Source organism: Sturnus vulgaris, chromosome 1 (assembly GCF_052056855.1).
Source record: "Sturnus vulgaris isolate bStuVul1 chromosome 1, bStuVul1.hap1, whole genome shotgun sequence".
NCBI lineage: Eukaryota > Metazoa > Chordata > Aves > Passeriformes > Sturnidae > Sturnus > Sturnus vulgaris.
In genome coordinates this window covers 147,358,104-147,381,505 of record NC_142243.1, presented here as the reverse complement: position 1 = coordinate 147,381,505, position 23,402 = coordinate 147,358,104, and the positions used below count along the sequence as shown (strand labels likewise).

General features: G+C 38.2%; 1 protein-coding gene across 5 annotated transcripts in view; it reads left to right on the top strand.

The window, feature by feature from the left end:
• The window catches only part of ASAP1 (ArfGAP with SH3 domain, ankyrin repeat and PH domain 1), a 115,824-nt gene that overhangs the window by 78,394 nt on the left and 14,028 nt on the right, over positions 1 to 23,402 (top strand). For 3 of the 5 annotated variants that reach the window (XM_088179326.1, XM_088179332.1, XM_088179321.1), the window contains 8 exons: positions 258 to 349; positions 916 to 1,102; positions 3,458 to 3,543; positions 4,991 to 5,106; positions 7,309 to 7,376; positions 9,743 to 9,850; positions 11,189 to 11,417; positions 20,822 to 20,983. In XM_088179326.1, the coding sequence (XP_088035452.1) occupies positions 258 to 349; positions 916 to 1,102; positions 3,458 to 3,543; positions 4,991 to 5,106; positions 7,309 to 7,376; positions 9,743 to 9,850; positions 11,189 to 11,417; positions 20,822 to 20,983 (1,048 nt within the window). The remainder of the gene's footprint in view (positions 1 to 257; positions 350 to 915; positions 1,103 to 3,457; positions 3,544 to 4,990; positions 5,107 to 7,308; positions 7,377 to 9,742; positions 9,851 to 11,188; positions 11,418 to 20,821; positions 20,984 to 23,402) is intronic. The other 2 variants (XM_088179343.1, XM_088179338.1) reach the window with 1 other exon arrangement.

The following is a 23,402-nucleotide window of genomic DNA, read 5'->3' as shown; positions in this document are numbered from 1 at the left end:
GTGTTGGAGGCAGATTGTCTTGAAATGCAAATAATTCTGTGACTGTGAAGTCTACTGTACAAGTTCTGGCATAAAAAAGCATTCTCTTTCTTTCTAATTGCTCTGTATCTGCATGTAATAATTGGGCTTTAATTTTTCAGTCCTGTGTCTTTCATCTTTTATTAATAGTGTGGAAAATGCACATTCATAGTCCTGTTGTTAGGTTGCTGTTAAACCCCAATAGTCCTCACCTTCAATTATTGTTTTTCTTTTCACAGCTGGCCAAGAATGTAGGAAATACTAGTTTTAATGATATTATGGAAGGGAATTTACCTAGTCCTTCACCTAAACCCAGTCCATCAAGTGATATGTGAGTACTGAATCTTTAAACTCTCTAAGTTTACTGTGGAATATATCTGTGATGTAAAGTGTCTTAAATAGTAACCAAGCCAGGGGAAGGCATGGATGGCAGAAGACTGGAGGTTTTTATTCCCACTGTGGAGCTTCTTAGAAGTTCAGTCTCCAGTCATATAGTCACATTTTAGCTACCTCAGCTTCCCTGTGTGGAAAATTCTTAGTCTGGGTTTCAAAGTGCATTATTCGACTCTTGGATGGTTTTGAGTTTTGTAGTAAACCCTCAGATGATAAACACAGTGGACTAAATGGCACTAGCTCTGCTTTTCCTTTGGTCTTAGTCCCCACAGTCAGAGTAATTTTTGTATATAACAAGAAAACAGGATAAAATTGACAAAGTTCCGTATCTGGGGCTTGTTTGCAAGAAAGACATGCAGTGTAACAATAAATAACACACTTTTTATCAGATAGTTTTCTTCTTCCCTTCTCATCTTCCAAGCTAGACAAGGTGATTTTAAATTATAATCATTGACCCATTTTTCTAAAAATTTCTAAAGCAAGCTCAATTTTCACACCCCACAGGACTGCACGTAAAGAATATATCACTGCTAAATATGTAGATCATAAGTTCTCTAGGAAGACTTGTGCATCTGCAGCAGCTAAACTGAGTGAATTACTTGAGGCTGTCAAATCCAGGGATTTACTTGCACTAATTCAAGTCTATGCAGAGGGGGTAGAGCTAATGGAGCCACTGCTGGAGCCTGGACAGGTAAGCTTATCAGGTAAACAATTACTATTTTAAATCATGTGTATTTGTATAATGCCCAAGATCTGGGGCTGCTACTTTAGATGATAAAAGAAATAACAGATGGAAATGATGGGGTTTTTCTTCCCTTCCTTAATATTACATCCTTGTGGGAAGGGAAAAGAATACTTTCTCTTTTGTCATCAGTTGGTCTAAAGGAATGTGAAATGCAGTAGTGGTGTCATACACTTGTTTGGTGCCACTATAGTGTGTTGAAAAACACCTGTTCTGCAGTGTGTCTCTTCTAGAAAAGTCCCAAAGAACAGACTTGGTAGCCCAGGGTCACCTGGTAACACATACAGTACCATACCTGCTTTTAAAATAGTGGCTGAGGGAACACATTGACTGTCTGCAAGTCTCTGTTTACTGTAGACGAGGAAAGAATAAATCTGATGATTTCACAGCTTCTGAGGAGACATTTACAGAAGTACAATTTCTTTCAACCTGATAGATTCTTGTTTGTGTGTGTGTGTATCAAGTTCTGAGTACTTGACCTTCCTTCTGAAATCACCAACAGTTTTTGGAAAAATCAGTCCAGGTTGACCTCAATTATCTATGGACAAATGTTAATCATGAGCAAAGAAACAGATCATTGATGCCATGTAACTGCTCAGCAATGTTTTCTCCCAATCTGGAGATGTCAGAGAAGGTTTTCAACAAGTTGTGAGAAAATAGCTAAGTTGGCAAAGGACACAGTGCCTGTCTGTGTTCAGTGAAAGGGTTAAGTTCAGTATAGTCTCAGCACTTGAGCTATCCCAGAGTGCTTATCATGGAAACACATTACAAATTCTCTGACTGCAAGGTCAGCTTTCTGTGTTTGTCATCCAGAGCAGTTACCACAGAATTAGCTCCTCAGTCTTCCCATCTGTTACAGGCAGTGATATCTAGAGAGGTATGAACACGGATTGAAAGGTAGTTTGCAATTAGGACATTTATAGCAGCATTCTCCTCTGTAAATTCTCTGATGTTTAATAAAATAATATTTTTTAATTAGGACTTTAAGTATATATACCGTAATATTATTTTAATTGTCCTTTATGATCAATAGGAGTTAATGAAGTCTAAATTTAGATTAACTTTTCATGTAACTTTTAAATGGAAACAGCATTTCTGTTTCTATTCCAATGCATTAATGCATATGATATGTATAGAAAATAAAGTATGATTCAGTTCAGGTTCAACAAGGAGAAATATGGAGTTACGTATAACAAGTTCAACAAGGAGAAATGCCCCATGCACCACATTTATGCTGGCAACCACTCAGCTCTGCCTAAAGAGACCTGGGAGTCCTGATGGACTCCAAGGTGAACATGGGCCAGCAGGGTGCCCTTGTGGCAGAGGTGACAGTGGCATTGCAGGCAGCAAGGATCACTGATCCTTCTCTCCACTCAGCAATGGTGAGGCCACAGCTGCAGTGCTGTGCCCAGATCTGGGCTCCACACAACAGGAGTGACTTGGACATGCTGGAGGAAATGCAGTGAAGGGCCACAAACATGTCTGAGGGTCTGGAGCACCTGGAAGGGCTCAGAGATCTGGGACTGTTCAGCTGGGAGGAGGCTCAGGGTCATCTCATCATTGTATGGAAATGCTTGTGAGGGGGTGGAAAGACAGCGGTGCCCAGTGATGGGACCAGAGGCAATGGCACAGACTGGAGCAGAGGAGGTGCCCTCTGAACATCAGGAAATCTTTTTATATTGTGAGAATGACCAAACAAACACTGGCACTGGTTGCCCAGGAATATGGAGTCTCTGTCATTGGAGATATTTCAAAGCCATCTGGACATGATCCTGGGCAACTGTTCCTTGGTGGCCCTGCTTGGGCAGGAAGGCTGGTCTGCATAACCTTCACAGGTCCTTTCCAACTTTAACTGTCCTGAAAATCTCCAAGCGTTTTAATGTATGTGGGACTGTGATTTTTGTGATGCTGTTTTTGTAGGAAATAATGTTGTGACTTTGCTTGGTGCTCACCAGGCTGTTGTAAAGCAACAAGTACTGCAAACTTACTCAGTATTCCTTGACAGGATCCCTTTCAGTTACTGGTAGCTAAAATGGTTAAAGTCTCCTCAGAGTTGTTCCATCCAGCTGAGAAAAGTGAAAATTTGGTTTAGGAAAGCTGAGATCTTGGGAGATGTAATGCCATTGCCTTTGAAGTACATGGTGTCTTTAGAGATAAAAAAGACAATAATCATTTTGATCATAATTTCCTAATATTTTTGTTTTGAAAAGTTTGTAAAGCATGAATGAGATGTATCACATAGGTCTGATATACAAGCTTTGCAGAAATAAGACAGAAATCTAACTTCTATTTCCATGTGTTTAGGAGCCAGGTGAAACAGCACTTCATTTAGCAGTCCGGACTGCTGACCAAACCTCTCTCCATCTGGTTGACTTCCTTGTACAAAACTGGTATGGATTGCCAACTTTTCATTTAATTGTGAATGTTCAGAGTAATCTTGGCAGTGCCTTGGACAGTGTTTGCTCATCATTTATAATCTTTCTCCTTAGATATATTTCAAAAGAGAGTATTTTAGACCTTTGTGCTCCGGATCAGTAGAGAGGGAGAAAGATGTGTAGATTAAAAGAATTGAAAGAAGCTATATAAAAATAGGATGAAAGGAAAAATTCTGTATTGCATGAGGGAACATTGATTTAGGGCACATGACTATATGAAGCCATGCAAACAAATAGTTCAGTTACGGGGGGATGGCAGGCAAATGTACCAAATACAGGACACATGCAAAGTAGAAAAAACGAGGATCTTTCTCAGAAAATTATGAGCAGGTGTTAGATCGACTTTGGAAAAGGTGTTCCAATAGTTAATAAACTGTAATAAAACTACTAAGAGCGTAAATTAGTCCGTAATTTTCAGCAGCTAGTTTACTGGCTGAGTTGTTCTTTGTTGTCAAGGGATGTGTTCATAGAAGTAAAAAGACAATGAAAAGTATGAGTGCTGATTAGAGGAGAGTGTTACTAAAGTAACAAATGAAAAATAGCATTCCAATATTTTTAAGCTGTTTGAGATCATAATTTGAAAATTGTTTTAGAAGCCCAAATTACTATTTTGAGCATTATTAAAGGATTTTTTTTTTTTTTGGATGATTGTTTAGAATTATTTTGTTTAACTATGAAGCTTCATAGTTTCTTCAAACATCTATAACCTTGTGTGTGTTTCTGTCTGTTGTGTGTTTTTTTCTGACAGTCTCAAATTTAGGAGCATCTTTACAACCCTGTAGGTTCTTACTGTCCAATATGGGTAGCACTGGGAAAAGCTGTCATCTCCTGAGCTTTGCTTTTCTGGTTTATGAAAATATTTTATTGTTCCTGAAATGTCAGTAACAGCTTTTGAGAAACCTGCGTTTAGAAGTAGAAAACTGAAGGAAGTATAGTTTTTAAAAAGCCCTGTGAGCCCCTTTGCACATCTGTTTTTTTTTCCCTAACTCAATATGTTGTCCTTACATTCTTTCTTATTACACTTTTGTTCATTCCCACAGCTGCCCTCTTCACAGTTCCTTGACATCATGGGATTTATTAACCTATTTTAACTGTATCAGAATTATTTTTCAGATATTTATATTGGGCAAATTTAGCATGTTGGAAAAAAGAATTACTGTGAAGTGGCAAGTGGAAAACAACTGGCATGACCTTAGGTTTAGGTTTGAGTCTCTGAGTTTCACTTCTTTAGTTTTTTGTATGAACATCTGTAGCTTTTCAGTGCTTCTCAGTCACAGCTCAGGTATTTCCAGTGTCCTTGGAACAATTTTTAATAGTCTTTGAAAGTAATGTTTAGTTTAATTTTTTTTTGTCCTTCTTCATATTTGTCCAGTAAAGTGTTTTTTGTTTTCTTGTTTTTTAGTGGAAACCTGGACAAACAAACAGCATTGGGTAATACAGTTCTACACTACTGCAGTATATATAATAAGCCAGAGTGTTTGAAATTGCTTTTGAGGGGGAAGCCAACTATTGATGTAGGTAAGTTCATTATTTAAAACTGGGAAATACAGATTTCCTAAAATTTCTTCCCATCATTTTAGCCACTTTTGTTTCTTTCTCTGTGGTAAGTAAACTTCTAAAATAAAACTGTGGTAGAAAGATGAAGACCTTGACAACAACAAGCCTAAAGGAAACATTCAGTTAAGAAATGGAAGAAGATAATAGTGACAAAAATTCCTAGTATGAAATAGTAATGGCAAACCCTAAGCAAAGTTCAGAGAGTTCTGTTTCTGACCCATTTTAAACTGCTGGGAATTTGGGTTTATTGTTTATTCCAGAACTTGTATGTTATAATGCTTCAAATGTTTAATTCCACTCTTAGATACGTGGCCTTTATGTACACAGCACTTAATTCTTCTGTTGTTGTCAATAGCAGCTGGTGCTGTGGTTTCATCCAGCGTTTCCAAGCAATCACTGCCACTGATTAGGGAAGAGAGACCATCTAAAGAACAGGAGATTATCCTAACTGTGAGCAAACAGAGATTGTATTTTCAATTAAACTTTTGGGATTCCATTATGACAAATGAACTGATATAGGTGCAGCAAGTCTTACACACATGAGGTGCAAAGAGAGGCTGAAAGGCAGCTGAGAAAGCTGATCCCATTTTTCATGAATTAGGAAGGTATCCATGAATCCAGCTTGTTTGGCCCAGGAGTTAAATGTGATCAGTGTGTCTATAAAACATTTACATTCAGTCAGTTAATGATATAGAAGTTTTTTTAACAGCTGAGTCAAACTGGATTCTATTTTCCCTTTTTCTTCATCATCATTACTTTCCTCCACTGCCTGGTAAAGAACTGTTGTACAAACTGAAGTTCATCAATTAGTGGCAGAAATCACTGGTTTCCTTTGTCTTTTATGCACCTTTAGAGTATGTTCCAATATTATCCTAAGTCAGAGAATTTAAAGTGACCTTTTTTAGCAGTTATAATGGGAAAGCTGTCTGAACAAGTTAAGCAAGTTTCTTGGTCCGTCCATAGAACTTTCTCCTAGGTAGATGCTAGAGGAGTGTTCACACCTTTTTGGTGCCTTGTTTTTTGAAGTTTTTTTGTGGAGAGAGGGTGTTGTGCTCTTTTTGTTTGTTTTTTTGGGGTTTTTTGGGGTTTTTTTTGTGTGATCTCACATAGACCTTAAAACATCACCTTAAAAGTTGAAAGTTTAAGATTTATACAGTCCTTAAGCTATCTGGGTGTTAACTTCAAATAAGAAGTGCTGTGTTTTCATTCCTTTTCATATTGAACCATCTCTGATAGATCTTTCAGTAAGTAAATCCTTCTTCTAGGGATCTGAATTCTTTCAGTCACAGGCCTTTCTAGAGGACTGCTTTGTATTTCCTAGGATTCCTAACTGGCATTCTCTGTGTAATATTTCACACAGACATTATAGTGCTGAGTTTGGTCATTTTCAGTCCTGATCACAGAATGTGATCGTCTACAGGATGTGCTGTAGAGTATTCTCTGTTCCAGCTCCATGGCATTTACTGATGTACTGTGAGAGTACATTTTACCTTGGGTTTATCCATGTCAGATATAGGAGTTGTTTTTGTTTACTGAGACTTGCTACTGAGCATCTAGGAATTATATGTTGTGCCTAAGGACCTCCCAGCAGCCTCAGATATCATCTTCTTTCTGATCAGGTGTTATTTTAAATTGTAAACCATTTTATAGCTTTGATAAAGAAAAAGCTAGAAAGTTTTAAATTTATTCATATTCAAGTATCTTCAAATTAAGGCTTCAAGCCTCTACATATTAATCAAAGTAAAATCTACTTGGATCAACATTTACCCTTTTTTATTTTTTTTTAAGTCTTAGAATTAGTTTTCTTTTTTGAGCAATTTTACCCTGCCTGCTTGCCTCTCCTGCTTATTCAGGTAAGAGTTTTATTGGCAAAGGCATTGAGTGAAAATTAAGATTACGAAACTTCTTTATATTTTCTGCTAGGATGGTTAGGAGGGATTTGGGAACTGTCCCAGCAGATGCTGCTGTTAAGAAAGAACCTGATGATCTGTGAAATGCTTGAGCACTTAGAGTGGAATCTTAAAGATCTGTGGCTGCTATAGAGTAAAAACAGACATTTTTGATCACTTTTAGAAGTTACTGTGCTACAAGTAGTAAAATTTAATAAACTGTTTCTTAAGACATCTCAAAGAATTGCTCTTTTTTGTATTGTTAATTTTGTAGTAAACCAAGCTGGAGAGACAGCTCTGGACACAGCAAAGAGAGTGAAAGCTGTCCAGTGCGAGGAACTGGTAAGAACCAAGCTTGGGGGCAAAGGCAAGGGGGAATGTTTGCTTCTCTAAAAATGTGATACACTTAATACAGCATTACCATTGTATCTCACACGTGGTATTGCTGCCAGCTGGCTGTGTGTTGATCTGAAGGCCCTACCACAGGTGACTATTTTCTTACCTAAATCACAATTCTCTTTGTAACAGTTTAAGAAATAGGTCTTTCTTCTCGTGGCAATAGAATAGTTATTTTAACCAGTGTATTTGAATACCTTAAGTACTGGAGGGTCAGATGTGTCAGTAAATTCATCATTCAAGGAGATTTGGGCTTCATCACCTCAAAAGTTTTTTTCTAGAGGCTTTTAGGAATGTTAAACGACCCCTGCAATATTAAAACTGTCAAGACCTTTTAGGTCTGGATCTTTGCTTGTCTTTTCCTGCTATGGTTTTTTTCAGATTGTTTAGCAGGACAGATAGTTCAGAGATGGTGAAAGTATTTTTATAAGGAGAATTGAAACAACTTAAAATTACTCTCCTGAAAGGAGGAAGAAGCTAAAATGTAATGTCTGGAAGTTGGTGTATCAAAAGATGTAGAACACCAGCTTCTGTGGGACTTTGTCCCTCCACTGAACATGATCAAAGCAAAAGCTTCCTGAAATTTTCAGAATGTGTCAGGGACGTTAACAAACTCCACTCGCAAAGATTGTTGGTGTTCAAGAAATAAAGATGTTAAGGATTTTTCCAGGTACTCCTCTGAAGCATTTAGCCAGGAATAAGGATTTTACATAAGCTTGTTTGTTCTTGGCCCTCTAAGGTCCCACCAGCATGCATTTAGTAGGCAAGTGAATCTAATTACCAAGGTATTAAAAAGTGTAAGTACTGTGGCAGTTTCACATTCAAGACAAAACCAGGAGAATTTACAAAACACTTGCCACTTAATTCTATTTCTTCTTTTTCCTCATTTTGATGATCTGAGGATATCTACTTTTGCTGTGCAGCTGGTAATTTTAATACCTTTCCTGTGACAATTGAAAGTTCTCGTCATGAATTAATTATTGAATAATCAAAAGACCTTGTCCTTCACAAATGAAAGAAATTTTCCATGTTTCTGGGGATGCAAGTCAGCATTTTGCTGTGGTTGATAAGGTGAGACTGACTTCTCAGTGACTGCTGTGCCTACAGTGTAAGTAGTGCTGTTTCCAGTGATTTGAGTATTCTGTGAGTTGGATCTAGCAGATCACCTGTGCAGCACACAACTCAGATGGATTGCTTTTTTTTTTAATACTATCCCTTTAAAAAGGTCCCATCTGCCATTAATGTGGACCAGCTGGCTGTGTTACAGAACAGTCAAGTGGATGTATGTTATCAGTATGTTGTTTTTTGTTTGTTTTGTTTTTTTTTTTTTAATTTTTGAAGAGGACAATGATTTCTGCATTTTTTTTCCAAAAGCAGCAATGAGTTAAGAGTGAAAGAGAAACATGAATGAGCACATTGTTTGCCATGGGCAATAAAAAAGTACAAGATAAATAACTGTGTGTTTGCATTATGATAGATGTACTAAACTCATTTCTGTTGCATAACTGGAGTCTTAACTGTGCAATTAAATTCAGTTTCAGCTCAAATGGGTTCGTGAATACTTACATAACAGATTGGAAATACTTTCTTTATCCAAATTTTATTTCAGGAAGGTGTTTAAAGGCACTCCTGAATCAACTACTATCAAGTAGACTACATTTCAAAGGGTGTGATGGAATAAATAATGATGGAAGATCTAGGCATTGAAAAGGAGACTTTATCTTCTCAGAATAACCATGAACTGCTCTATTAGGTTTTTTTTGCTGATCATTGAGGTAGTTGTTTTTAAACAAACGTGAAATACATTATTTGGGCTGGCAAAGTCAAGGAATTTTGTGCTTAAGAGATATTGGCCTCATCCAGTGAGAGAGAGAGGCAAAACATCTAAATAAAGAATAAATACCTTTTCATTTGATTCGAGTAAAAGGATTGTGATTTTGATGGGGCAGCAGTTGTATGTACCAACATTTATAAATAGGTTTTGCCTTTCCTTTTTGAAAAGGAGGGCTCCAGATCAATTCTCCTTTTTTGCACATAGCTTCTCTTCATGCCCTCTTTTCAAGTGCTTGTCAAACATGGTGACTACTGCCCGTTTTGAGAAAATCTTTCCTTTTTTTTGCCTTTTAGCAGTTTTTCTATACCTGAAACTAATAAAGGATGTTTGTGTGATTGCCTGAAATGACTTTGTTCTTTTTTGAATCTGGAATAATTTTAAACTTCTAAATATTCCAGTTTATTTCTTGCCATTTCAAAACTCACTTAGTTAACACTAAAAGAACAAGTATTTTAACAAGACTTTTTCTTTCTTTCAGCTTTCTCAAGCCAAGGCAGGAAAGCTAAACCCACACGTGCATGTAGAGTATGAATGGAATCTTCGGCAGGAAGAAATTGATGAAAGTGACGATGACTTGGACGATAAGGTGAGTGTGAATTACTGATAACAGCTTTGCACAAAAACTGCTTTGCATCTCTGCTCCTTGGAAGTAAATGGTAATTAGAGACCCACTTCAGCCTTTCTCTCCTTACATATATTTTTGGGGGAAAATAACTAATTTTGAGGCATGTTTTTAAGACTGCCTAAGTGTTTTTTGAATATACTTTGTCAACCTAGTTATTATGGGCTGTTTCAGAAGTTTGACTTCAATATAATATAAATCAGCAAATCTGGACTACTCTGTTGCTTTATCCTCTTCAGAATTCCAGGCTGTTAAATTTTAGCTGGAGGAAATCCAAAGCTTGCATACTTAATTTTTTTCCATAAATTAATTAAAAACCTAGTTACTGAATAAATAACTCTATTTTTCACAAACCGTGCTGTGCTATTTATTCGGTTTTGGGTGTTTTTTTTAAGAATTAATGGAAAGGCAAAACTTGAGGGCATAGAATAATTGCCATCCTAGAGTATGTGAAAAATTAGCCTCAGTGTCCTACTTTAGCAAGTCAGTTAATTACTGTGTGCTCTATTTCCGCAATAAATGCGAATATACCTCTCCTATTTTATATGAGTGCTGCAGAAGGAAATGTGGACAACTTCTCATTTTCTGTGACACTTGGGACTGAGAAATTCAGAAACCAAAGTAATTTGCATGTCCTCAAGGACAGTAGAGAACAAAATAATCATCTGTGTGAGGAGCCTCTGGAGGATGAGGGATGCTGTGCTGGAGATAATAACCTGAACCAGAGCTGCAGGGAAACAAATTGTGCTCCATATGCACCCATTAACGTACAGCAGGCAAAAACTGATGTGTAAAATTTCTTCAAAGAGCAATTAGATGCATTTAAAAAGAGCTGTATCATGGATTATATTGCTAGTTCAGGGACCAAATAAATCTGATCTGTCAGAAGTGTTTGTTCATTTTTACTAGGCATCAGTGGGGTTATATATTTGATACTTGAGGATAATTGTCTAGACTGAGTAATGTGCTATATTCCCTGAAAATTACTCTTACATTCTAAAACTTACTGGGTTTTTATTGGGTTTTTTTTAGTATATTAGTGTGTGTTTCCTGCTTAAACATTTAATCTAATTTTGTGTTCATGATGATTTGCTGATGGTACAATCTTAATTTTCATTTAGAAGAGAGGACCTTTCAGGTTAAATTGCTGAGAAAGGGAGGAATGGGGGTTTATTTGTCCAATGAAGAAAAAAAACTAGGCTCATGTTCATTAAATTATGTTCTGGTGTGCTTTTTCCCAAACATACTAACTATAATTAGTGTTTAGACAGCTGTATCATGTCTTTGTTTTTCTATTCACAGCCTAGTCCTATAAAAAAGGAAAGATCTCCAAGGCCCCAAAGCTTTTGTCACTCCTCAAGCATTTCTCCCCAAGACAAACTGACTCACCCTTCATTTAGCACTCCCAGAGACAAGCAAAGACTCTCCTACGGAGCTTTTACCAACCAGATCTTTGCTTCTGCAAGCACAGACTCACCCACCTCTCCAACGTCTGATGCTCCTCCTCTTCCTCCTAGAAATGCTGGCAAAGGTAAGTCTGTCTCCAAACTACACTTGCAAGCAGTGATTTTCCCACTGTTGCCCTTCCTTTAAACAAGGATGTTGCAGTGTTTCAAGATATTATTGATGCAGTAGTGTGGTACAATGCATGTTCTAAACTTAGAAGACCTGGTGGGCCCTTTGTAATAGACTCATTCATAACACTGAACATGAATGAGTGAGGAATAAGCTAATACTCTGCTAAATGAAAGTCAGTTAATTTTATGAGACTTACAGCTGCAGTGGATTGTCATGGTTTGACCTAAATATCTCTTCAAGTTTAAAAGATATATTTATGGAACAAAACTTTTTACTGTATTATAACTTGTGCAGTCTACGTTTTAGGACAAAGAAACCTTTTTACAATGGAAATTCCTTTTTACGTGCTTAATTTAGAAATTGATAAATTGAGTTTTTACAGTAGATTTGTTAGAGAACTCTTCAGTTGTGGTGAGGGTTACAGTTACTTTAACAGTTATGCTGATGCTCCCTTTTGTTAGCACTACTATAACTTCATTTCTCAACTGGTAATTGACTTTGTTTAGGAAAATGCAGAGATGGTCTCATCAATATATGAAAGAGTAAAAGGGACAGGGCAGCGTTGGCATCATGTGTTTGCTTTTACATGGTTCACATGCTGTGCTTAAGCACTACTATTCCATCAGTCTTTGTCATGTACTCACAACTTTCAAATGGCTCTTTCTTTTAAATAGGTTTGTTTCCCATTTCGAGGCCAAGCAATTTTGCCAGGGTTTGCATTTTTCACATGAGACTTTGCAATCCATGTTTCCCTGGGGACTCAGTTGTGTTCCTTGTAATTTTACTGTGTCAACCTGCTTGTAGTTATTACAAGATTCTACTCTTTCCTTTCGCTCTCCCATCTGTTTTACATGCTCTGTCCCATAGTCTGCTCTGGATTGTTCATTGCAAACACGATGTTCTGGCTTAGATGTTCCTTCATGACCTAGGATAACTTCATTTTTGACATAAAGTTGCAAGACTTGGAAATTAATCATGTATCCTATTTCCTGAAGGTTAGTGAGGTTGTGTCTGGTATCTGTATGCACTGCTTAGTATGTTGTCAGCTTTCAATAGATTTTAGTGAACTTTATTTCTTTGTCATTATATAGTGGAGCTCTCATACAGACATACATAGAAAATAGTCTGTTTCTCCAGGAAGGGGAATATTTATGTTCATATTTCACTTCAAGTATGTATTTTGATTTCTGAAATGTTAGGCATTTTCATAGCTGTTCCTGGAATTTCCTTGTTTTTTCTAGACCAAGGAATCAACACAACACCAAAGGTACTCGGAAGGAATTGGGACATTGAGTTTTTATGTGTTTTCATGTCAGAGATTATGCAAAGAAATCCTTATTTATATCAAAATGAAATAATATTATAATATCACAAAGTTGCCTTCTAATGTAACATTAACTTCTTCATCAGAGTGGAAAATGTCAGATTCACAGGGTAAGTCAGAGAGGTTGAATGGAACTGCTGTTACAGTAAAGTCACTATGCTTCTCTGCTTCAAACATGCTGAAATTCTACAGTCTGTGAGTGATGCTGGAGTGGAATTTTGGTTGATATCCACTCAACAATCCTGAAAAATTAGAAACATCCATTGTCTACATGCTTATGTTACAGGAATAATTCAAAACTTAAAAGCTGATAGCTGGGGTAAAAAGGTGACAAATGCATAGGACAATTCATCGATATGGAAAGGTTGCTGTAGATGCATCATTTCAGATGCACTTATCGTTCATTTAAAACTGTGCTGCTTCTTGTTATCTCCCCTCTTCCAGCTCTCAGATTATTAAAAAGAAGATTAAGCAGAGACTTTCCACTTCCATAAGACAATGTTAACACATCTGAATTTTGAAACAGTCCGATTTTTTTTGTGTTGGGAAACATAAACCTGTAGACTTTTTCTCCTCTTTTGAATAAGTAATAGTAGCTTATAGCCTTTGCACTGAAGTTTACACAAGCTTACTTGTCAGATGTGTGTTTTTGTTTAAAAGTTCATTTGAATATCTTGTGTTTAAGATTATATGAAAAAATAGTGTTACTTTTTTCTCTTAGCTCCCTAAACAGCAAGAGTAACAAAAGCACTGAATCTGTATTTAAATTTAAGCTTCCCTTCTGTCCAAAAACATAATCTGATCTTTGTCCCTGTGCTGCTATGAGGCCCTGGCAGACAGCATGAGCCTCTGCTAGGACATGGAGTCTGCAGGAAATGGATAGCAGGTGGATCTGCCTTTTAGAAGGAGGCAGACAAAATTTTAAGTTTCATAGATTTTTATCCTTTGGGACATGCAGATGAAACTGCCTTTCCAAAACATGTTTTATTTTTAAGAAAACCCCCTCCCTGTAGCCCTCTGTTTCATTGCCCAGTGAAGTTCCTGGGTAGCAAAGCTCTGTGGTGTTCCTGAGGGGCCACAGTGCTCTGGAAGCCATCCACTGAACTTGTGCTGGGGAGAGAAGGGAAGTTTGAAGCAATTTACATAAGGCACATCACTCTTGCTCATGATTTTCAGTGGACATGCTGGCTAAAAATAATTTTATAGGTACAATAGTTGGAGGAGGTGATACAGGGATGTTTTAAATTTCTCCATACATCATTATAACTCATGTCCAGATTTTCTATTTGATAACTTCTCAAAATATTCCTAAAATGCTGGAACCTTCATGTATTTTATTCCACACTGTCTCATTTGTGGATACATCTTACTTGCTGCTATCTCTGCTATAGATTTAGTTAATCCTAACAATGAAAAATAGAGAATGAGTGCAGTGGCTGCCTGAGCCAACCGCTCTGTGCCTTTTTCAATAGTTTATCTAAGCATATTCAGGTTCAACTTACTTGTGTTCTTAGTCAAATCTTTAGCCTGTAATATTCTCAAAATCATCTTTTTATTGCTCTTTTCAGCTTATACCTGCATTATGGCTCCAGACATCCAGCAGGTCTTCTGCCTATTGCTTTACCAAAAGCTTTAAAAAAATTTTAAAAAACCCAATATTTAAGTAGTTGCATGACTTGGCCACAGTAGCTAAATAAAATTTTGCACAACCATTGCAAATCCAATGTGAGGGTAATGTTGTTTTGGAAGAGTGTTAGGCAGTCTAATCCAGGTTTCCTTCACTTTAGTTGAAATCTAATTGATTTTAGTGGTTCTGCCTGTTTATCCCAGCTAAACATGGAGATAACTTCATGATGCAGAATTTAAGTTTGGATCTTCAACACGTACAAGGCTGCATAGTTTACACTCTGTCTTAGCTCTAACATGGGGTACCTAAACACAAAGGCACTTTCTTTGTGGCTCCAGTCCACTGCTACTGCAGACACAGTCACATCATCTGCTCCTTCACTAGATTAGATTCCATTTCTAACCAAATTGGTTTGCTTGGATTTCCTAGTAACTCCTAGAAGTTGTTGGACTGCATTGCACACAGGATTAGGAATCTTGTAAGTTACTTTGTGCATGTACCAACGTTGCCCTTTGGCATTGGTGGTTTATCTGTGGCTGGTGGCTGTGTGAAGACACTGCCTGGATGGAAATCGGACAGGTCTCCATGTCTGGGTGTTACACTAAACAAACCAAACGTATTTTACCTTATCTGATTGAAGAATATTTTCATTCTCCTGGGGTCCAAGTTATCCATTCATCACACTAACTCTTCTCTTTACCTTTGCTGTTTAAATCAGCTTTCTGAAATACAACAGGCTGGAAGTGTCGGGACAGCATTAAAATTGGCTCTTTCTATTGGAAATGCCACATCAAAGACTCCTTTGGTCCTACGGTTTTTTATTTTTTTTTCCTGATTGTATCATACTGTGGCATAGCAGGCATTACACAGTCTCTACTGATTTACAACTGAAGTTCTTAATTTATAGCACAAATGTATTTATTCTCATTTCCATTACCTTAGCCTTTGAGGTCATCTTGTTTCATCTGAATGCTTGCAGGATTCTGTACTTCCCTAGCTTATATTTGGAGACCTTATTTTTAAATATTCTTATAAATGTGTTGCACATTTTGTTTAAATAATGCTACTTATCCCACTAAGACTTTTTATTTTTTAATACCATATAGGAAGGGAAGACTAGCTGATGACTGTTGGTTTCATGGGCTCTTCTGTTTCTGAATCAACCCAAACCACAAAATTCTTAGTATAACTTTTATCTTTTCCTTTTAAAACTGAACCTCTTTTTAAGCATTAATTATCTAATGTATTTCAAATGCTAATGTTGAATCAAGGTGTATCCTTAACTTTCTTATTCAGAGTGATCATGATAATTTTGTCCTTAACTGTGCTCTTGTTTTCAGTACTGAAAATATATGATCTGATGTAAAACAAACTGAAAAGGCTTTTAGTAATATCTATGCAATAAGTCACTCATGAGAAATTTAAAAATAAGGATGGCAACACTTGTTAATAAAAATACTATTTTTAATATAAGTTACTTTCCTTTGCAGTATCCATTCTACCCTGAGCTGGAATTCTGTTTTTCCCCCCTATGTCTCATTAAGTGGTAAAAAAAAAAAAATTACACATGTGAAGTTTTTACACTCTAAACCCACCATTTCTTGATCGGGTGTCAACAGCTTTGCATGGTTTCACAAATACACAAATGAATTTTTACTACACCAACTGCACATACCCTAAAGGGCGATGCACTACTAATTGCACACCTTATCCAGTTATTTACCTTAGTACAATCATTTTGAGATTTTGTGATCTATTTACACACGAAAGCCTGATCTTGGTAATATGAAAAAGTGATAAAACATGACAACAGTTAGTACTGTAAGTGTTTGCTTCCCAGTAACTGAGGAAAAGAAAGCCCTACAGAAGCAAAAGGAAAAACTTTTAGATCAAGTTTTTTTGGGTTTTCTTTTTGGTGTTTGTTTTTTTTCTTGTGTTAGGAAAATGTCCTTCACGAAATGTGAACTTCTCAACTATGTGAGAAATCATTATTAAGACATCTAATGGAGAGAAAATTACTGTCTCAATTGCTGCCTGGTTAAAATCACAAAATACCTTTGATCTAGTAACTGCTCTGATTATTGCTTAAAGATTTCTAGGCTAGCCTTGTATCATTAAGGATATCACACAGGAATTGTTTTAAGCTGTTGATTTACACACATCTATGTGTATACATGTGTGTACATGCACAGACACGTGCAGTTGGTGAGGTGAGCAGCCCTGCTCCTGGCACAGGAGGGATTCCTTAGCCAGGGGAACCTCAGGGCAGTGAGAAAGTGGCAGGAGCCACAGCTGAGGGGACATGGGCAAGGCCAGGGGCAACAGGGCTGAGCCCAGGCTGCCTAAAGAAACTTGGAGAGCACCACAAGCAGTGTAAGTGTGCAGGGTGTGGTGTGGAAGGTTGGATGGGAATTTGCATGGAATGGCCTGCAAGAAGGGGCTGTGACACTGCCAGCCTGAGCAGGGAGCAATGGTATCTGCCACTGGGTTATCAGCACACACTGAAAGAGCTTTAAACTAGATTTGAAAGGTGAAAGAGACAAAACCACGTATGCTGGAGGTAACCGTGGGGGCAGCACACCAGTGTTTGAGGCAGTGTGTGTGCCAGTGAGGTCCTTTGGTCTGGTGTCTGAGTGCAGCAGGCGAGTGGAGAGCCCTGTGACAGCAAAGACATAAGGCATGGAAATGCCCCCAAATCAGGGCTTCTCCCCCAGAAAAGGGTGTGAGGATCAAGATCCCAACTGAAGTGCATCTCCCCCACCGCACACAGCACGGGCAACAAACAGGAGAGGCTGGAAGCCACTGTGCAGCAGGAAAACTGCAGCTGCCATCATGCTGGGATGACTCACACAACTGGAGTCTGTGATGGATGCCTGTCAACCCTTCAGAAGGGACAGGCAAGGAGGGAGAGGCAGTGGGGCAGCCCTGTATGTTAGGGACAGTTTTGAGTGTCTGAGCTGAATGATGGTGGCAGTAGGGTCGAATGTTCAGTGGTAGGAATCAGAGAAAGGCCAACAGGCAAATATCCTGGTGGGAATCTGTTAGAGACCACCCACCCAGGATGGAGAGAAGATGAGATACCCTGTAAGCAACTGGGAGAAGTCTCATGATTGCTGGCACTTGTTCTCATGAGGCAGGGATGTCTAGGATGTGTCTGCAGTGAGTGGAAGAGAACTTTCCTACTCGGCAAGGGAAGACACCTGCTGGACCTGCTGTTTGTGAAGAAAGAAGGACTTGAGGGTGATGCAGGCCGTCTGGGGCACAGGGATCATGAATTCTTGGACAAGTAAGGAGGGGGATCAGCAGAGCTGCCACCTTGGACCTCCAGGGAGCAGACTTTGGCCTGTTTAGGAGTCTGGCTGAGAAGAGTCCTCTGGGATACTGTCTAAAACGAGTCCAGGACATTCCTCAAGAAGGAAATCCCGAAGACGCAGGAGCAGAGATGTGGTTTAGGGGAGGACTTGGCAGTGTCCAACCCCATGATCTCAAAGGTCTTTCCCAACCTAAGTGATTCTATGATCTACAGTGTATTTTATAATAATTGTACAGACAGTTCATACATCATCAGGTCTTGTATTATTTCACCAGTTGTTTCCATAAAATGATTTTGATTCAAGAACTTTCCCCATGTTTTCTTTATTCAAAGCATGATGTCATTTTATACCTCTTTCTGAAATGATGTTTTGAAGTTTTCCTTTATTGTGTGTTTATTTGAACGTAAGTTATTTTGTATTTCAACCATGTAATCATTAGTGTATAACTTTTGTATTCATATTTATTCCTTCTGTGAGTTTAATACAGAAACAAGTGCTATGAGTCTGAAAGTATGGTTTGCAATACCTTAAACACCTTTTCCCCATCACTTTTATATGCCATGTGAACTTCTTACCTCAGTAATGTCTGGATATGTATAACTAACGTGAAATCAAAAACATGCCTATATAACCTAATTTTAAGGGTTTTTAAAATTCTACTACAGTTTATTTTTGTAGAGAAGATTTCTTCCTCTTATTGGCAATTAAAAGTACTAGTTTCACTTCATGCCTGAAGCTGAATTTCTGCAATAAGAGCACAATGTATTTCAATGTTTTTCATTCGCTGGTTTTTGCTCTAAGCCGTTTTTGGGTGTTTTTTGGGCGGTTTGTGCCCTGCGGGTGCGGTGCAGTGCGCGCGGTCGCCGCCAGGGGGCGGTGCGAGACTCCCGCTCCGGGCATCGCGACAGTGGAAAAGGCAGCGCCAATGTCGCGACATGGGAGCGGCGCTGCTCCGACAGCCCGGCGGTGTCTGCGACATGGCTCACCAGTAACGTGGCTGTCAGCCGCGGATATTGACTGTTCCTTCCCCCTTGCCTTTCCTCGATACGTTCGCATCACATCACGAATCAAAACAACTTTGGATTCGTATTTCTGAAAGAAAGAGTTGGTAACTCCCAGGAGTTTAAGGGATTGTCAGTCAAAATTTAGAATGAGAAAAGTTGGCTTTGCTCTCAGAAATATCTCAATGCGCAGTTTAAGTTATCTTACTTACTTAAGCTCAAGGAAGAAATTAAAATGAGAAAGGGCGAGATGCAAAATGGGAACAATCATTAAATGCACTGGCATTTCACTTGTTGTCAATTAATGGTTTTGTGAACTTGGAATTAAATTTAGAGGAACAATTGCAAAATACATAATTTGATTTACAAAAGTAACCAATTAATTAAGCCAGGCCCAAAATCTCTGCTGGGCTTGTGGTTGAGAGATTCTTCTGCACAGCAGAAGGCATTCCAGGCTTGAATCTGGAAGAGAATAGATTGAATTATTGATTCATTAAGGGCAGTTCTATTAAATTTTTCTTTTCTGTTTATAAGAAAGAGGGAGGTCACCTGCTGAAAACACCTGACAAACAGATTCATGCTTATAGAATCAATGAAGTTACTTTTGTCAGTGTTAAATGTTTCATCTAAGGAATTTTAACCAATATTATTTTTCACTGATTTCAATATTTCTGTAATATATAATAATTTGTGAAGGAGTTCAGGTATTAATCATTTCCAGGCTGCCTACAGAGAATATTCATAAATATTTTTGAAGGCAGCTCTAGTTTGGTGTGCTGCATGGTAAGATATATGTCAGGGAACTAAATTAAGGTTTTGTCTCAAATGCTGGTCAAAAAAGGTAGCATTTAAAAAATAGACAATGGTTCTACATGCGCTAAAAAACAGACTGACAATAGACTTGAAATTTCAAGTATAGACTTTGCTTTAAAGTTTTATGTCGATTTTCTGCATTTATCCAGACTGATTGTAGGGCTGTCTGATGTTGCAAAATTTACAGCAAGTGGAGACTGCAGTGAAGTTTTAGTTGTTGGTTAGAGCAAAAAAAGACAAAACCAACAAGTCCACAAACTAACAAAAACCACCCCGACAACAACCCCCCCGGAGCTGTTCCAGCCCACTGCAGAAGTGTTACAAGTCATGTCTTAGGGCCTGGTGGCAGCTGACTCGAGCAGTGTCCCCTCGCTGCCACCTGCACCCTGCTCTGCTCCCTTGAGCCTCTTGTTAGAGACATTTGTGAAGGTCAGTGGTGAAGCTGATAACCAAAACTCTTGTCTTCCCACTGGGTTATTTTGTCTTTCAAGCTGTATCTGTTCCCATATTGTGTAAAACATGTATTTTGTTGAATAATACTTGTGCCAACATTAAATCAGAGGGAAATAAAAGTATTCAAGGGTAGAGGTGACTGCAAAGGCTCTTATAAGCAATGCTACTATGAAATATCTAATCTCAGTCCCAGAGAGGGCTTCTCTGATGTTTATTTTATTCATGACATGTACAACAATTTGCATTGCTTTTGGAATGCATAGTGCATGTATTTGATCTACAGAAAAAAGAATTACAGAAAATCTTCTCAAGCTAAAAATCCTATATTGAAAGTGAAAAGAAAATTTGTAGGCATATTTCTATTTCTTTCCTCCTGCCTTCCAGTTTATTAACAAAATTTTTATGGGATGGTCTGGAGGGTTATAAAACCTCCCCACAAATAAGAGCATCTAGAAAGTGCTTTCATCCTGGTATAAATTAACAGCAATTTTAATCCCATGTGCTAAATTTTACTTAATTTTAATATTTCATGCTACTTTTTTTTTTAAACAATGCCTAAAATTAGAAATCTCGGCATGATTAATCCTGTATTTTTTAAACATAAGTACACATGTCGTTCTGTTGTCAAGTTGCTTATATTCCCATAGCTGAGATGGTTAAAAATGTGGTGGACGTGTCGTTTAATCTAAACAGTGTTTTGGCATGGCTTGTCTTTTTATTTTAGTCTTTTGCTGCAGTTCGCTGTGGGTCTGACTGTGAATTTTTCAGTGCTGCTTTGACGTTTATGCACATGTATTTGTAAGAAGGTTGTTTGTTATTTTGCAGGCCCACCTTCAACCCTCCCTCTAAGCACTCAAACCTCTAGTGGCAGCTCCACTCTTTCCAAGAAGAGACCACCTCCCCCACCCCCAGGACACAAAAGAACCCTCTCTGACCCACCAAGCCCACTACCTCATGGACCCCAGAATAAGGGCCCAATTCCTTGGGGTGAGTTTTGAAATGCAAAACAAAAGGGCAGGGGAAAACCTTTATGATGGCTGATATATGATCTTTGGTTTCTTTTTACCTGGTGCTTGCTTTCCAATGATTGCAGCTAGATGTAACGTCAGCTCAGATAAATCAGCAGCTCTGTCTTCTGTCACTCTGCCTCCCAGGCTGCTGCAGCCGAGTCTCACTTGAGAAAGCTGAAAATCCTCCACGCTCCCCTGGGGCCCAATCCAATCTCCTCCTGCCTCCCTGTCTCTGCCCAGCTGCCCAGGCTCTGTCCTCACCCCAGCCCCTCAGCCACTGCTCTCCTGTCCTCTGCTCTGCCCTTCCCACTGCTGCTGCTGTGCCCAGCTCAGGAGCCAGCTGCAGGGATGCAGGGATGCAGCTTTGGGGCACCCAGAGCCCTCTGTGTCTGTGCAGGACTCGCCACTGCACAGGAGCTGCTTGCCTTGGGCTCTGGGCCACTCCTCTCCTGTGAGCTGTTCACACCTCTCTGGTGGGAATGTGTTGTCTTAATATGTATGTAATATGTTAATATTTGGCTTTTGTGATGTTGTCTGTACATACACAAAGACTGATAGGTTTGCATCCTGCTACCAGCAGAAGTTACACAGAAACAGAACTTTTTTTTTGTTGGTTTTTCGTTTTTTTGTTTTGTTTTTGTTTTTTTTTTACCAGGATACCTTTCTGACAGATGCGTTTTGGAAACTATTTTCCAGACTACTCAGATTCTTCCTCTTTTGAATAAACATTGCTCTGTGCAGTCAAATTCTCTTGGTAGCTATAAATCTCAGGCTCACATAATTTTCTGTGATTTTAGTCTTGGTGGCAGGATTTCCATGAATCTGTACATTTTTAAACTGGAATCCAGTGCTTACACAGGTGTATCATCCATACACTACTTGTATCCCATACACTGCTTGTATCTTAAGAGAATTATCTCTCTATTCTAGTACAGACACACAATTGCTAGTCTAAAATAAAAAATTGCTAGCCTAAAAGTACCTTTTTGTTCAGCAAATTGAGTTAAATGTAATAAATCATCGAGTACTCATGTGTGATTTAATCTAGGATTCAATATGAAGAAAAGTATAGAATCCAATGTAAAGCAAAGACTTTTTCTTAAGGAATAAAAATAATGGAATTTTTTCAGTTCTCTACTTCCCAGACGTCTGGGATATGGAAAAAAATATGTTTCCTTTGTTCTGAAGTCTAAGAGCCCTGTATATTTTCAGAGGTAGTAAAGACATTTTGAAGAACTTAGACTTTAAATATGTAAAAAATCCCAAATATATAAGTCCAAAACAGCACCTAAAGTACCATAGACTAGAATACTGTATAATTACATAATTACAATTAAATTATAATTACTATTAGGATGAAAAGTGTGATAGGATTAGAGGCTAAGCAGATGCCAACTTTTCCTTAAACACGTTGGGCAACACATAAAGGAAAAGGAAAATATGGGAGAGGTACAGGTGTGCAGTTGAAGGTGAAGAAGCCTGTAGTAGTAAAGCACCTTGTCAGAGCAGGGCCAGACAAGAATATTGCTTTTCCTGTCTCTTCACTGCTTTTCAGGGCAAGCTGAACTTCAGTGGATGGAGGGAGGGGCCTCTTCTCCCCATTTTTTCTCAGCTAAATCTGTAAAGATGCTTGCTTCAAAGTCCATTTGGATTTTTAAGCAAGTATTAAATTTTGTGTTTATAAAAGAGGGAGTTTCTTGTATCTGCCTTTGTGTTTTTTTTGCTTCAGGATATTGTCAGATGTTCACTGCTTTTCCTTTCAGAAGCTTTCTTCTGTGTTGTTATATTTCTTGCTATGTTGAATTTCGGCATTTGTCTTCTAATCTGTGCATTAATTGAAGTTTCAAGCAGAGCAATCCTTAGCTTATGCCTAAGCAAATTGAGTTACTATTCAAAGATGTTCTAAAAATGTCATTTAGATTATTTTGTATTTCCATAGCAACCATGAGATATTTTCTTTCCTTTATCCATAGGATCTACATGTTTGCTTTTTACCTTAGTTCCTTTTTTGCACCACTTTTAAACACAAACATATTTTTAGCAAGGCACAGCATGAGCCTTTTTTGCTGTTTCATTTAGACATCAATGCGCCAAGAATGGTATTTAGAAAAATGTGTCATTCTTTTGAATGAGAAGTATTTTGTGTTCTTGGATCATTAAATGTCACTTTGCATCTATTTCAACAACAAAATTTACTAATGGTTATTGGAGCTGCTTCTGAGATTAAGATATGCTGTAAAAGGAGAGGCAAAAGGGAGAAAAGGCACTAAACCAAATGAGTTGGTGTCATTATACCTTGAAAATGGTGATTGCTAATGAAGAGAAGCTTTCTGCTGAAGGAGTCCAGAGCACTTGGGTTTGGATTTTGCTGCCTTTTGACAGAATTCTGGATACCT